At 31.9% G+C, this 15,067-nt stretch overlaps 1 protein-coding gene across 1 annotated transcript; it reads left to right on the plus strand.

Moving 5' to 3' along the window:
• The first annotated feature begins 9,117 nt into the window (after positions 1–9,117).
• On the plus strand, positions 9,118–13,815 carry LOC139884842 (potassium channel AKT2/3-like). The gene is given in 10 exon segments (XM_071868816.1): positions 9,118–9,146; positions 10,288–10,504; positions 10,787–11,104; positions 11,507–11,746; positions 12,038–12,113; positions 12,116–12,354; positions 12,489–12,677; positions 12,993–13,068; positions 13,156–13,528; positions 13,530–13,815. Coding segments are annotated over 10 exon segments (2,043 nt in total).
• The last annotated feature ends 1,252 nt before the right edge of the window (positions 13,816–15,067 follow it).

Here is a 15,067-nt window from a genome sequence, read left to right on the forward strand (position 1 = left end):
CGAAGAAGGACATAATGCAAATAAATGCCCTAATTAAAAGAAAACTAAAAATAAAAAAAAAACTAAAAATATTAAATATAGCAATAGAAAAGAATCTACAACCAGTAGAAGATTCGGATTCTAAGATAGAAGAAATATATGAATTGTATCTAATAGTAGTCAGTCTTATCATTCGGGAGAAGATTATTCATCTTCAAATGAATAAAGCTAATCCAAATTGTACATTCATAGAAATAAAATACAAAGAAAAGTCCTATGATACATATATAGATACAAGCAAAACATCAGCTAGAATTCCATTTCAATGGAATAAACTACAAAAACCACTAGTGATATCAATTGCAGATGGAAGCAAATATCTTATATGGAAAGCATCATTTTTTAATAAAATAAAAATAAGAAATTATATATTTACAATACCATCAATGTATCTATAAGAATCAGGATTACCTATAATAATAGAAAATAATTTCCTAAAATTATATCAACCATTTTGTCAGTACTTGCATCATATAGAACTAACCGTACCATCTTATAAAAATCAGAAAAATACTGTTATAAAAATACCAATATTAGTAAGATTAAAAAAATTATAAATTACTCAAAAATTTAAGGGTATAAATGAAAGGATAGGTATACCTATAGAATTACAAAAAGAAGTAGAAAAATTATTAGAAGATGTATGTAGTGATAATCCATTAGATCAAATCAAAAATAAAAACGAAGAATTAATAGAAATAAGACTAAAAGATCCTAATCAAGAAGTAAATGTAGAAAATAAAATTTCATATTAAAAAATTGTTGTAGAAGAATTTACTTAAGAGTGTGATGAACTCTTAAAAAAAGGAATACTAGAAGAATCTACTTTTTATGTAGAGAATCATAATGAAATAAAACGGAAAAAGAGAAGAATTGTAATAAACTATACTAAAATGAATGAAGTAACAATAGGAGATGCTTACAAATTACCTAGGAAAGATTATATACTTCAAAAAATTAGAGAAAGTCGTTGGCTTAGTACTTTAGATGTAAAATCAGGATTTTGGCAGTTAAGATTACATAAAAATACTAAACCATTAACAACTTTTACATGTCCTCCTCATAAACATTACCAAAGGACAATACTATCATTTGGATTAAAACAAGCACCATGAATTTATCAAAGAAGTCGAAAGACTATGGAAATACATATCAGGAACTTTCTCAGAAACTGAACAAAGATATCCTATACATGAAAAAGAGACACTTGCTTGTCTAAAAATACTAAGAAAATGGAGAATCGAACTTCTCACCAAAAAATTCGAACTCCGTACTGACAGTAAATATCTTACATATTTTATCCACTATAAAATAAAAAGCAACTTCAATCAAGAAAGGCTAATCAGGTAGTAGGTAGAATTGAGACAATTCCCAACTATCGCAAAATACATAAAATCAGAACAAAACGTCATTGCAGATACTCTAACAAGAGAATGGAAGAAATTATCAAAGGAATGATAGAGCAAATAGCAGTCAAAAGGAAAGAAATCCAAGAGAGAAAGAATGAAATAATAGAGAAGGAAAAAGAAATAACTCAACTTGAAGCAACAATTATTCAATTAGGAGGAATTGTTCAAGCATCAGAATCACACATCAAAAATATCATGAAACCATCCTTAGTAAAATCAACAATTGGATATTTATCTAAGCCAAACTCGTCACCCATTTCACCAACACTACAGTATGACACTACTAAATCATGCCAAACAAAATTCTATGCAATATTTAATGGACCCATGAAAGGAATTTATGACCATTGGCACAAAGTTTCTGCTTTTGTCACTGGACAGTCCAATATTCAACATAAGTCATTTACAATCAGAGAAGAAGCACAAAAAATCTATGAAGAATAACAAATCCAACAAATCCAAACAGAAATTCCCTACTACAAATCCAAATTACTCTCTTCACCATCATCTTCAATTAGGCATTGAGGAAAAATGATCCGATAGGTAAAATTTTCAATTCTAGTATTCTTAATATCCCTACTAGAGAAGAAAAACACAAAGCCAAACAACCATCACTTTCATCATTCAATGAGTATTATTTAATGCTCAGCTATTGTTCAGAAATAGAAATGAGTCAACACTTTTACCTAACAATCAAATTAGATTCTAGTCCAAAAGCGTTATTTCTCCTTGATGCAAATCCTTTAACACTATATAAATTTCTTATTCATGGCTTAATAGATACTAACTATCTAAAAGGCACCAATCTACTCTCAGAATTTCTCTTAGGACCAACTCATGCTATAAGAAATGATATGTCCCGTACAGGAAAAGGTAGAGAAGGAAAAGATAGAAAAATATTCATAAAAATATATAGTTCTCTTCTAGTATTCACCAAAGATAAAATATTAGTTCCAAATTATGCACTCATGGTTCTCGGAATATCAAAAAGGAACTATCCACCAAGAGATGGACCATTTGGTTGAAAGCTATCAGAAAACGAGGTCGAAGAACTTAATGCCAAATATTTTGCTCGAATACTAAGAAACACCGAAAAAATTGATACCCATGAAAAATATTTTATTAACTACAGAAGTGAGAATATTTTTATATATTCAAAGTATAGTCAAGAAATAAATGCTGAAGGATTAAGAGCAGTTCAGATTTTCGTAGGACCATTCTCGGATTTCTCTGGACAACTAGAACACCTGTCTCATAGGACAAAAGAAATAATATACATTTTCTTACACAATAATAAAGACAACAACTCTATAGATGCCATCTCCATAATAATAGAAGACAAAAAAGAGAGAAGATAAAGAAGAAAAGAAGCCAAAGGAATCCAATAAAGAAGATGAAATAATGGCATCCACCAGCTAAAGTAAGATGTAGATATTTGTGTCTTCTTGCAATAAGTGTGTAGAAAACGTAAGCCCTGATGTAAATTTCTAAGGGCATCAATAATGTTACAAATAATGTAATTATACACATAATAAGTGGACTATATTCCACTTAATACCCCTAGATATTACATTATTTGTAACATTATTGATGCCCTTAGAAATTTACATCAGGGCTTACGTTTTCTACACACTTATTGCAAAAAGATACAAATGTCTACATCTTACTTTAGCTGGTGGATGCCATTATTTCATCTTCTTTATTGGATTTCTTTGGCTTCTTTTCTTCTTTGTCTTCTTTCTCTTTTTTGTCTTCCATTATTATAGAGATGGAATCTGTAGAGTTGTTGTCTTTATTACTATGTAAGAGAATGCATATTATTTCTTTTGTCCTATGAGGCAGGTGTTCTAGTTGTCCGAAAAAATTCGAGAATGGTCCTTCGAAAATCTGAACTGCTCATAATCCTTCGGCATTTATTTCTTGACTATACTTTGAATATATCAAAATATTCTCACTTCTATAGTTAATAAAATATTTTTCATGGGTATCAATTCTTCCGGTGTTTCTTAGTATTCCAGCAAAATATTTGGCATTAAGTTCTTCGACCTCATTTTCTAATAGCTTTTGACCAGTTGGTCCACTCTTGGTGGATAGTTCTTATTTCGAGAACTATGACTGCATAACTTGGAACTAATATTTTATCTTTGCTGAATACTGGAAGAGAACTATATATTTTTATGAATATTTCTCTGTCTTTTCCTTCTCTATCTTTTCCTATACGGGACATATAATTTCTTATAGCACGAGCTAGTCCTAAGAGAAATTCTGAGAGTAGATTGGTGCCTTTTAGATAGTTAGTATCTATTAAGTCATGAATAAGAAATTTATATAATGTTAAAGGGTTTGCATCAGGGAGAAATAACGCTTTTGGACTAGAATCTAATTTGATTGTTGGGTAAAAGTGTTAACTCATTTCTTTTTCTGAATAATGGCTGAGCATTGAATAATGCTCATTGAATGATGAAAGTGATGGTTGTTTGGCTTTGTATTTTTCTTCTCTAGTAGGGATATTAAGAATATTAGAATTGAGAATTTTACCTATTGAAATCATTTTTCCTTAATGCCTAATTAAAGATGATGGTGAAGAGAGTAATTTGGATTTGTAGTAGGGAGTTTCTATTTGGATTTGTTGGATTTGATATTCTTCATAGGCTTTTTGAGTCTCTTCTCTGGTTGTGAATGACTTTTGTTGAATATTGGACTGTCCGGTGATAAAAGCAGAAACTTTGTGCCAATGGTCATAAATTTCTTTCATGGGTCCATTAAATATTGCATAGAATTTTGTCTGGGAAGATTTAGTAGTGTTATACTGTAGTGTTGGTGGAATGGATGACGAGTTTGGATTAGACGAAGATCCAATTGTTGATGTTGCTGAGGATGGTTCCATGATATTTTTGTTGTGTGATTCTGATGCTTGAACATTTCCTTCTAATTGAATAATTGTTGTTTCAAGTTGAGTTATTTCTTTTTGCTTCCCTATTATTTCATTCTTTCTCTCTTGGATTTCTTTCCTTTTGACTGCTATTTGCTCTATCATTCCTTTGATAATTTCTTCCATTCTCTTGTTAGAGTATCTGCAATTATGTTTTGTTCTGATTTTATGTATTTTACGATAGCTGGGAATTGTCTCAATTCTACCTGCCACCTTATTAGCCTTCCTTGATTGAAATTGTTTTTTATTTTATAGTGGATAAAACCTATAAGATATTTACTGTCAGTACGGAGTTCGAATTCTTTGGTGAGAAGTTTGATTCTCCATTTTCTTATTATTTTGAGACAAGCAAGTGTCTCTTTTTCATGTATAGGATATCTTGGCTCAGTTTTTGAGAAAGTTCTTGATATGTATTTGCATAGTATTGATTTTTTGACTTTTCAGTCTGTATATTGATTTTTTCTTTCATGCATCCAGCCCAAGTTTTTTGGGAGGCGTCTGTTTTCACAATCAAATAGTCATCACTTTGTGGATTGTATAGTTTTGGAAGACGTTTACAAGCATTTTTTAGCTTGTCTATAAGTATTAAATCATCATTACTCCAAGTCCATAAGATCTTTATACTTAATTTCTTTTGTAATAATCTTCTTTCTTTCGCTAAGAACTTAAAAAATCCTCGATCTGAAATGTAATTTAAGGATCCTGAGAACCTTCATAATTGTTTCCTATCTTCTAGTTTTGAAGGAAAACTATTTAGTTTTTCTATTACATTATCTTGTAATTTTAATCTCCATTTTCTAATATATAGTCAGTCCTAAATAGTCTATTCATTTCTAGCAATTATTGCTTTCTTTTTACTTAGAACTAATTCTTTTTCTTTGACTCTTTCTAAAACTAGTTTCAATTTTTTATAATGATCTTCTAACGAATTATTTATTTAGATTCATATATCATCTATATATACTAAGCAAAATTCTTCTAATCCTTTTAAATTTTTATCCATAAATCTTTGATAAATTCCTGGTGATTGTTTTAATCCATATGGTAATACTTTCCATTGGTAATACTTATGAGGAGGACATGTAAAAGCTGTTAATGGTTTAATATTTTTATATAACCTTAACTGCCAAAATCCTACTAAACCACCGACTTCCTCTAATTTTTTGAAGTATATAATATTTCCTAGGTAATTTGTAAGCATCTTTAATTATTGCTTCATTCATTTTAGTACAGTTTATTACCATTCTTCTTTTTTCTCATTTTATTTCATTATGATTCTCTACATAAAAAATAGGTACACATGTCTACTAGTAGATTCTTCTAGTATTCATTTTTCTATATCATCAAAAAAAAAAAAGTATTCCTTTTTCTAAGAGTTCAAAACACTCTTTAGTAAATTCTTCTACATCAGTTTTTGAATATGGAATTTTATTTTCTACATTTACTTCTTGATTAGAATCTTTTAGTCTTATTTCTATTAATTCTTCATTATTATTTTTGATTTGATCTAATGGATTATCACTACATACATCTTCTAATAATTTTTCTACTTCTTTTTATAATTCTATAGGTATACCTATCCTTTCATTTATAACCTTAAGTTTTTTAGTAATATATAATTTATTTAATCTTACTAATATTGGTATTTTTATAACAGTATTTTTCTGATTTTCATAAGATGGTGCGGTTAGTTCTATATGATGCAAGTACTGACAAAATGGTTGATATAATTTTAAAAAATTATTTTCTATTATTATAGGTAATCCTGATTCTTGTTGATACATTGATGGTACTGTAAATATATAATTTCTTATTTTTATTTTATTAAAAAATGATGCTTTCCATATAAGATATTTGCTTCCATCAGCAATTGATATCACTAGTGGTTTTTGTAGTTTATTCCCTTGAAATGGAATTCTAGCTGAAGCAAAACATAAAGTTTCTCCTGTATCTATATATGCATCATAGGACTTTTCTTTGTATTTTATTTCTATGAATGTACAATTTGGATTCGGTTTATTCATTTGAAGATGAATAATCTTCTTCCGAATGATAAGACTGACTACTATTAGATACAATTCATATATTTCTTCTATCTTAGAATCCGAATCTTCTACTGGTTGTAGATTCTTTTCTATTGCTATATTTAATATTTTTAGTTTTTTTTTTTTCAGTTTTCTTTTAATTAGGGCATTTATTTGCATAATGTCCTTCTTCGTTACATAACCAACATCTACATGTCTTTTTATTTTCAGGACAATACTTTTCTTTTTTACAGGGTAATTTTCTTTTAAAAAACTTTCGTTTTCTAAAGTTATTTTTTCTATAGTTGTATTTTTTATATTTGTTTCTCAGAAATTTCTTCCATCTGTATTTTTTTATTAATTTTCTTTTTCCTTTGTTACATCCATAATTATCAGGTATTCTAGGATTATTTTTACAACATAATTGTCCAGTAGGATGTTTAAGTTGGTTTTTTATAGATCGTTGCAAACATTGTTGAGCTATATAATTTTGAGTTATGTCTATGGCTCCTCCTTAAGTATGAGCTATTCTATTATTTGCTACTTCTGCCATATATATATATTTTATAGTTTTATTTAGTGGCTATGCTAATTTATTTAAATATGTTTGTTTATGTGCTTCTCTAGATTCTACAGGTAATTTATAATAGTATTTTTTAAATTCACATGTATTGGATTCTATATCACACATATTGCAAATTTGTATATTATTAAGATGTCATAAAGCTTTTTCAGCTTCAGCGGTTTCAATTGCTTTTTTCTTGTCTACGTCATCTTTTTGCTAGAAATTCTCTAGTATCTACTAATGTGAAGAAAACTTATGAGTTTGTTGTTTTATCTTTTAGTAAAATATCTATTTGTGCTTTTGGTAAATTTTGTAAATAGTATTTTACGGATCCTGTTACTTTGCAAATTACAAAAGTCCAAACTAGATTAAGATTAAAATCTTGAAATATTTTTTCTAATTGAAATAATAATCCTGTATTATTCATCTAAAGAGTTAAGACTTCTTCTTTATTCTGAACACAGTCTAGATTTAAAATATCTATATTAGTTTTAATTAATGGTGTATATTCATCGAAGAAATTTTTCATTTATCATTTTGTCTAGTATAACCTTTTTCATTTATATAATCATTATGATAAAATTCTCTTATCCTTTTATGACCTGAAGTTGGTTCTGGGATTTCTTCTAGTTTCATTCGAAATCGTAAATCATCTTCTGAATCATACCCATATACTACTTCCTCTTTATCATCATCTATGTTATAATTTCCATGTTCATAAGTTTATTTTTCTTCTTCAATAATTTTTAATTGAGATTAAAGTTGTCTAACTTCTGATATTTGGTCAGATATATTTTCTAATTCCATTATATAAGTCTACAAGGTGACTCTAAAGTGATTATTCTTTTGGTTTTGTAATAATAATTTCTTGATGAATGTTTGGGTATGGGATTATAGATTTTTCTTTTTCAGAATTTAATTTTTCAAATTTATATAATTCTTCATTTAATTTTTCTATAATATCTCCCCTCTCCTGATTAATTGTTTCATATTGATTTTCTAATAGATCTTGAAGATTTTTAAGACAATTTTTCGAATCATTTATTTCTTGATGTATGTCTTTTGATTTATGTTGATTTATATATTCATTTATTATAGAATAATAGGAATAATAAATTGAAACTTAGCATATACAAAATTAAAATTTAATGTATCGCTACATTTCGGAATACCCTTATGTACAAAAAATTTAGATAGATCATTAATAATAGTATATAAATTTGGGATAATTACATTTTTCCTACCTCAAGTCCCAAATTTTTAACAAGTTATTACCTCGAAAAAGTCAACCGTCAAAATTCATACCTCTCCGTTAAGTTTCCTAACAAAATCATACTTCCGTCAAAAAATTACATACGTGGCAGCAAATATTCTGTTAAGTGTGCACAGTCAGCGCCACGTAATCGACATGTCACCTGCTTACTTACCAAAAATGACACGTCATCATCTTCAACCTTTGTCCAAAAAACCGGCCACCACTTTGGGCGGAGCCGCCGGTCGGTAGTCGCCAGATTTCAAAAAATTTCATATGGCAGGACTCGTTTTGACGAGGTGAACGTCTTCGTGGTGTTAGATTTTTCAAATTTCGACACCACCACGAAGTTCACCTCGTCGAAACGAGTCTTTCCATCCAAAAATTTTTAAAATCCGGAGACTATCGACCGGCGGCTCCGCCAAAAGTGGCGGTGTTGGTGGCCATGGGTGGGTAATCGCCGGATTTTAGAAATTTTTAGATGGACGAACTCGTTTCAACGAGCAGAACGTCTAAGTGGTGTCGGATTTTTCAAATTTTGAACCGTTTGGTGTAGATCTAAGCTTAAAGGTGCGGTGGCCGAACCTTTAAGCTTAGATCTACAACAAAGGTTTAGAAATTTGAAAAATCCGACACCACCAAGACGTTCACCTCGTCAATGCGAGTCCGACCATATGAAATTTTTTTGAATCCGGCGACTACCGACCAGCGGCTCCGCCCAAAGTGGTGGCCGGACCACCCTGGTGGTCCCCGGAATCTGCAAATTTTTTGGATAAAGGTTGAAGATGATGACGTGTCATTTTTGCTGAGTAAGCAGATGACATGTCGTTTATGTGGCGCTGACTGTGTACACTTAACAGAATATTTGCTGACACAGGTAATTTTTTGACGGAAGTATGATTTTGTTAGGAAACTTAACGGAGAGGTATGAATTTTGACGTTGACTTTTTTGAAGTATGAACTTGTTAAAAATTTGGGACTTATCGGTTTGGGGATGAAAACGACTTTTTAAAGATAATTTAATGGCAAAAGAAGACTATCCATTCACAATAACTTATGAAATAGGATATGCCTTATCAATCAATCACCATAATATACAATTTAAAGATAAAGATAACATTTATTTAGAAGATCTATTCGGCGTCATAGCAAAAGTAGAAACAATAAAAACAACACCAATAAGTTCGGTATCTAGAATAGATAATACAATGATAAAAGAACAAATATTTCGTAGGCCAATCATGAAATTAATTAGAGATAATATTAATTATATAACAGAAGAGGAATCATCACCTTCTAAAAACAATGATATACAAAAAGAATTATCAAAATTAAATAATCATCTACTTACATATGAATCTAAATTAGAAAAAACATTATAAGGACTAAACTTTAAATTTATAAAATTTATAAGGATTAAGATATATTATTAAGTAAAAACAAAACAAAAAAGATAAATGTGGGTCCCATTTGTAAAAATTAATTAAGAAAAAAGATACTCCGAGAGTTTTTGGAAACGGTATTACGTGTTCACCTTTTAAGGTTAACATGTATAAAAATAGTACACCCATGAATAAGATTTTTCTCAAATCATCGCCACATCTCGATAATACACCTATAATAACTAATGCCACTTGTCCGAGTGGTTATCCGCATGAGTTTTTATCCAGGAGTGTCGACCGAGACTGTATGAGTTTGGAGAGGACCGTCTCTATAAATGTAATTCAAAAGATAAATGCTTTAAACATAATAACATGGGATTGATCTATATTCAATTCAAAATCATCTCATCAGTTTCGAATCGTGTAGCATAATTATGATTAAATGTTATTCTCTCAGTCTGTCAATATATATTTTTTAAGCTATTGACATAAAGAATTAGATGAAAGGTAAAATTTAACAGATTTTAATCTAAATTAAACATAAAAATCATCTATTTTGATATAAAATGAAAAGTTTAAATAAACATGTATTTCTAGATGGTGGGAGTCAAAATCAGAGATCAATCGATTGATAGCATTGCCAAAATGCATGTATTTGATGAGTTTTATTTCTTTATTTTATAGGTACCTATCGACATGGTTTTTGATGGATGTGGCATCAACAATCCCATTTGAGACATTAGCATGGATGTTCACTGGCAAAATGAACGGAGGGCTTTCCTACTCCGCTTTAGGAATTCTCCGGTTTTGGCGTCTCCGTCGTGTTAAACAACTCTTCACCAGGCTTGAGAAGGACATCAGATTTAGCTACTTCTGGGTTAGATGTGCCAGATTATTATCTGTAAGTATATATCATATTGTTATTAGGAATGATAAAAAGTCATTGGGGCCAACTGAGAATGATCAAATCTATATTCAAATCGAACTGATTCGGTCGGCTTAATTCGTAAATGGTCGATTTCGATTTCGATTAATTCTCGGTTATCGGTCAGTTCGAGAGAAAAAACCGGGTCAGACAGCCAATCAATTGGAATATTCAATTTGTCGAACCGATTCGTGCCCAACCATTTGCTAAAACAATTCCAGCCGATTTTTTCACTGATTACATTGAAATATTTTGTAGGTGATATTATTTCTAGTCCATTGTGCTGGATGTTTCTACTACATGCTAGCTGATCGGTACCCTCATCAAGGAAAGACATGGATTGGATTGGCAATCCCAAATTTCAGAGAAACGAGCCTTTGGATTCGATATATTTCCGCAATGTATTGGTCGATAACCACCATGACAACCGTAGGCTACGGCGATCTCCATGCCGTTAACACTGCGGAGATGATCTTCTTAATATTTTACATGCTCTTCAACCTTGGTCTAACTGCCTACTTGATTGGTAACATGACCAATTTAGTCGTCGAAGGGACGAGACGTACCATGGAATTCGTAAGTTAAATTGTTTCTTTCTTCTAACTTCACTTGAACAATTGTCGTGTTAAGTTAAACTCATGAAAAATTTCTCTTCTAGCGATAAGTATTTCACGAAGAAAATTGAATCAAACCGAGCTGAATGGTTTGATTTGGTAATCAGTTGAGTTTTTATTATGAAAATTTTAAAAACTGCAGTTGATTTATCGGTTTGGGGATGAAAACGACTTTTTGTCAGTCCTGTCAAACAATTCTAGCAATGTGCATTTTAGTTTTTCGTAAATCGATCAAAATCGACAAAATTGAGTCGAATCAAAGCGGTTTGGCCGGTTTGTTGGGAATAATCGGACCTCATTTCATTAACCTAGCTTTAGAAATACATTTCATCTTACAGAATACTGATTTCTAATTGATGAACAGAGGAATAGCATTGAAGCTGCATCGAATTTCGTGTGTCGAAACAGGCTGCCTCCAAGGTTGAAGCAACAGATTCTAGCTTATATGTGTCTGAGGTTTAAGGCTGAGAGCTTAAACCAGCAAGGCCTAATCGAACAACTTCCCAAGTCGATCGGAAAAAGTATCTGTCAGCATCTATTCCTCCCAACTGTCGAAAAAGTTTACCTCTTCAAAGACGTTACCAGGGAAACACTTTTGCAATTGGTAAGCTTATTGTTATCTGATCAATGATCATTATTGACAATTAGTCCCCATATTTATACACGAAATCTATATTGGTCCTCATTCTTTGAAATTTCAAAATAAGTCTTTGTTGTAACTTGTAGTATAGAGACTAGAGTTATACAATGTATTGTATAGAAGAAAAATACCAAAAAGGGCCATTGAACTTATTAAATTATACGGATTAATACTGGGTTTATTGAAAATTTCAAGGACTAATTTTTTGTCCTAATTTGATTCATTGCCTAATTACACAATGTTATGGATGATTAGGTGGCAAATATGAAGGCGGAGTACTTACCACCTAAAGAGGATGTTATAATGCAGAATGAAGCGCCAGACGACGTTTATTTGTTGTATCGGGACAAGTAGAGATAATTGATTGCGAGATAGATAATGAGCATGTTGTGGGAACTCTACAATGTGGAGACATGTTTGGAGAAGTTGGCGCGCTTTGTTTCAGGCCTCAAAGCTATACGTTTCGGACAAAGATACTTTCTCAGCTTTTGAGGGTCAAAACTAGCAGTTTGATAGATGCGATGCAGACTAAACAAGAAGACAATATTGCCATCCTAAGAAATTTCCTAAAGGTAGAAGAATGGTCCTGTTTAGTTAGAAGAAATTTCTCTAGAATGGTGAAAAAAATGCTCTTAGAAGCAGTTTAAATTTTAGAAAATTTTTTTTCTTTCTTTCTAGCATTTGATGATTATACCTAAATCTGCAGCATCATAAAAAGATTAAGGATCTGAATATCGGGGAATTACTGGTAGAGGGTGGAGATGAAGAGGGGGATTCGAACTTGGCTTTCAATTTGCTGACTGTTGCGAGCACCGGAAATGCAGATTTTCTTGGAGAACTTCTAAGAGCTAGATTGGATCCTGATATTGGAGACTCTAAAGGAAGAACTCCATTGGTAAGTATTGCATCTGAAATCTAAACTTCATAATCAGCAAATGCTAATGTACGAATTGCTATAAAAACTTCCCTGGCTTCAACTATCTTCTGTATCTATAAATAAAGTTTTCTAGTTTGTCATATCTTGCTATTATGGTTGAGATCTTATCTTGAGCTGTAAATTTATTACTGAGGCCTATTATACAACATAATAATATAATCCTAGGACATTAATTTGAAGAACCGAACAATATTCCTAGGATTTTAATTTGAAGAACATAACAAAATCGTAGGACTTGAATAAATTGTTGTTTTCTATTGTGATCTGGATCAGCACGTAGCAGCATCGAAAGGGCACGAAGAGTGTGTGTTAGTACTCCTAAATCATGGCTGTAACATACATTTAAAAGGTAACTAATTTCAAATTAGTACGGTTTGCCCTATTTGAAATGTAATGAATACCCATGTTGATAATTATATATGGATTATATTTGCAGATATGAACGGAAACACGGCCTTGTGGGATGCTATATCGGCAAAGCACCATTCAATTTTCCGAATCCTATATCATTGTGCAGCAATTTCCGACCCTCACATTGCTGGTGACCTTCTATGCAATGCTGCAAAGAAAGGTGATTTAGATGTAATGAAAGAACTCCTTAAACATGGATTAAATATCGACACGAAAGATCGACATGGAAAGACTGCCATACAAGTAGCCATGGCAGAGAACCACGTCGTCATGGTGAACTTACTTGTCTTGAATGGTGCTGATGTGATTGATGAAAATACGTACAAATTCTCTTCGACAACTTTGAATGAAATGTTGCAAAATAGAGAGGTTGGACATCGGATTACGGTGCCTGACAATGAAGAGCTTTCGAGGGATATTGGAGGAGAGTGTGAACGAGTTAACAGTGGAAAAAAAATTCATTCGAACAAATTATGCACGAGTTAGCATTTACAGAGGACATCCTAATGGGTGCACAGAAGCTGGGAGGCTAATAAGGTTGCCAGATTCATTAGATGTGCTTAAGCGCGTCGCAGGTGAGAAGTTTGGGTTTGATGCGAGGAACACCATGGTGACAAATGAAGAAGGATCAGAAATTGACTCTATTGAAGTAATTAGAGATAATGACAAACTTTTCATATTTTAATTCCCCTTATTTTTTTTTTTGTACATTTCAATTACAGATACATCATTAAAAATGAAAAAGTAACTATATGTACCAAAAACAATATCTACTTTAATCAAGATAAATATTTGTCTACCTTGATAAGATGGATAATATAAAAGTGAAATGAATGTTTCAAGTGTATTGTTGGTGCAAACTGCCTGTGTGAAGAAAACCGTGTTACCCGATCCTGTTAGCACAGGTTTGCAGCAATTTGTGTAAGTTGGCTATTTTCGTCAAAATCATTATGCAGAATATTTGATTCCTTCCTACAGCACAAACCACGTGTGGAAACCAGTAAATTACAGAATCCTTATGGTGATATGATTTGGTTTGATTTAAATATGGATTTGATCTTCCTAATCCATGAAGAAGACTTGTTTAATTCCTAATCTAAAAAGGAATTAAATTAAAAGGAGGATTCTTATGCAGGACAATTCCTAATCTAAAAAGGAATAGATTTCAGAAAAAGAGAGTTATATTCCTATTCAGTAAAGAAGTCAATACAGTTTCTATTCTAAAGGGATTGACTTCCGATTTAATGAAGGAGAAGAAAACCTATTCCGATTAGGAATGTGATTGCCGTTTTGGTTAAGGAGTCTTATTCATAATGGGGCTGCATCAAGTATAAAAGGCAAAAGACATAATTGGCTAGATGATCCTTTCACGCTTCTTAAAGAGAGTTAAGAAGATCACTTAGTAGCTAGGCGAGTTACGAGAATAGTGGAGTGTTAGGCCCGCGTGCATCTGAAAAAGGGTCGCTTGAAGTCCATACCCGGTTGGTGTGGCGGTGTACATCTGAAAAAGGGTTGCGTCAAGTCCTTGTCAGGCGGATAAGGCGTGAAGTCCATACCCGGTTGGTGTGGCAGCGTATATCTGAAAAAGGGTTGCGTTAAGTCCTCTCCAGGCGGGAGCAGGCAACATTGTAAGTCCTAATAGGCGATTAGGCAGTTTAGGTAAGCAAAGAGTACACTTAGGAAAATAGGAGATAGGTTATAGATTTGCGAATTGTAACCACGATTATTGTCCTATTGTTTCAAGTATAGTGGAATGCTGTTTACTTCTGGGCGTGGCCTCGCAGAGTAGGGAAACCGAACTGCGTTAACAATTCCCTGTGTTATTTACTTTATCGTACTGTTTGTTATTCTGTGCTAACGTGAACCTGTTAGCACACCCGTTTATTCTGTGCTAAATTTCCGCTGCGAGCACAGTTGCGATTATCTGTCGAAACAGG

This window comes from Rutidosis leptorrhynchoides, unplaced genomic scaffold (genome assembly GCF_046630445.1).
Source record: "Rutidosis leptorrhynchoides isolate AG116_Rl617_1_P2 unplaced genomic scaffold, CSIRO_AGI_Rlap_v1 contig61, whole genome shotgun sequence".
NCBI classification, from domain to species: domain Eukaryota; kingdom Viridiplantae; phylum Streptophyta; class Magnoliopsida; order Asterales; family Asteraceae; genus Rutidosis; species Rutidosis leptorrhynchoides.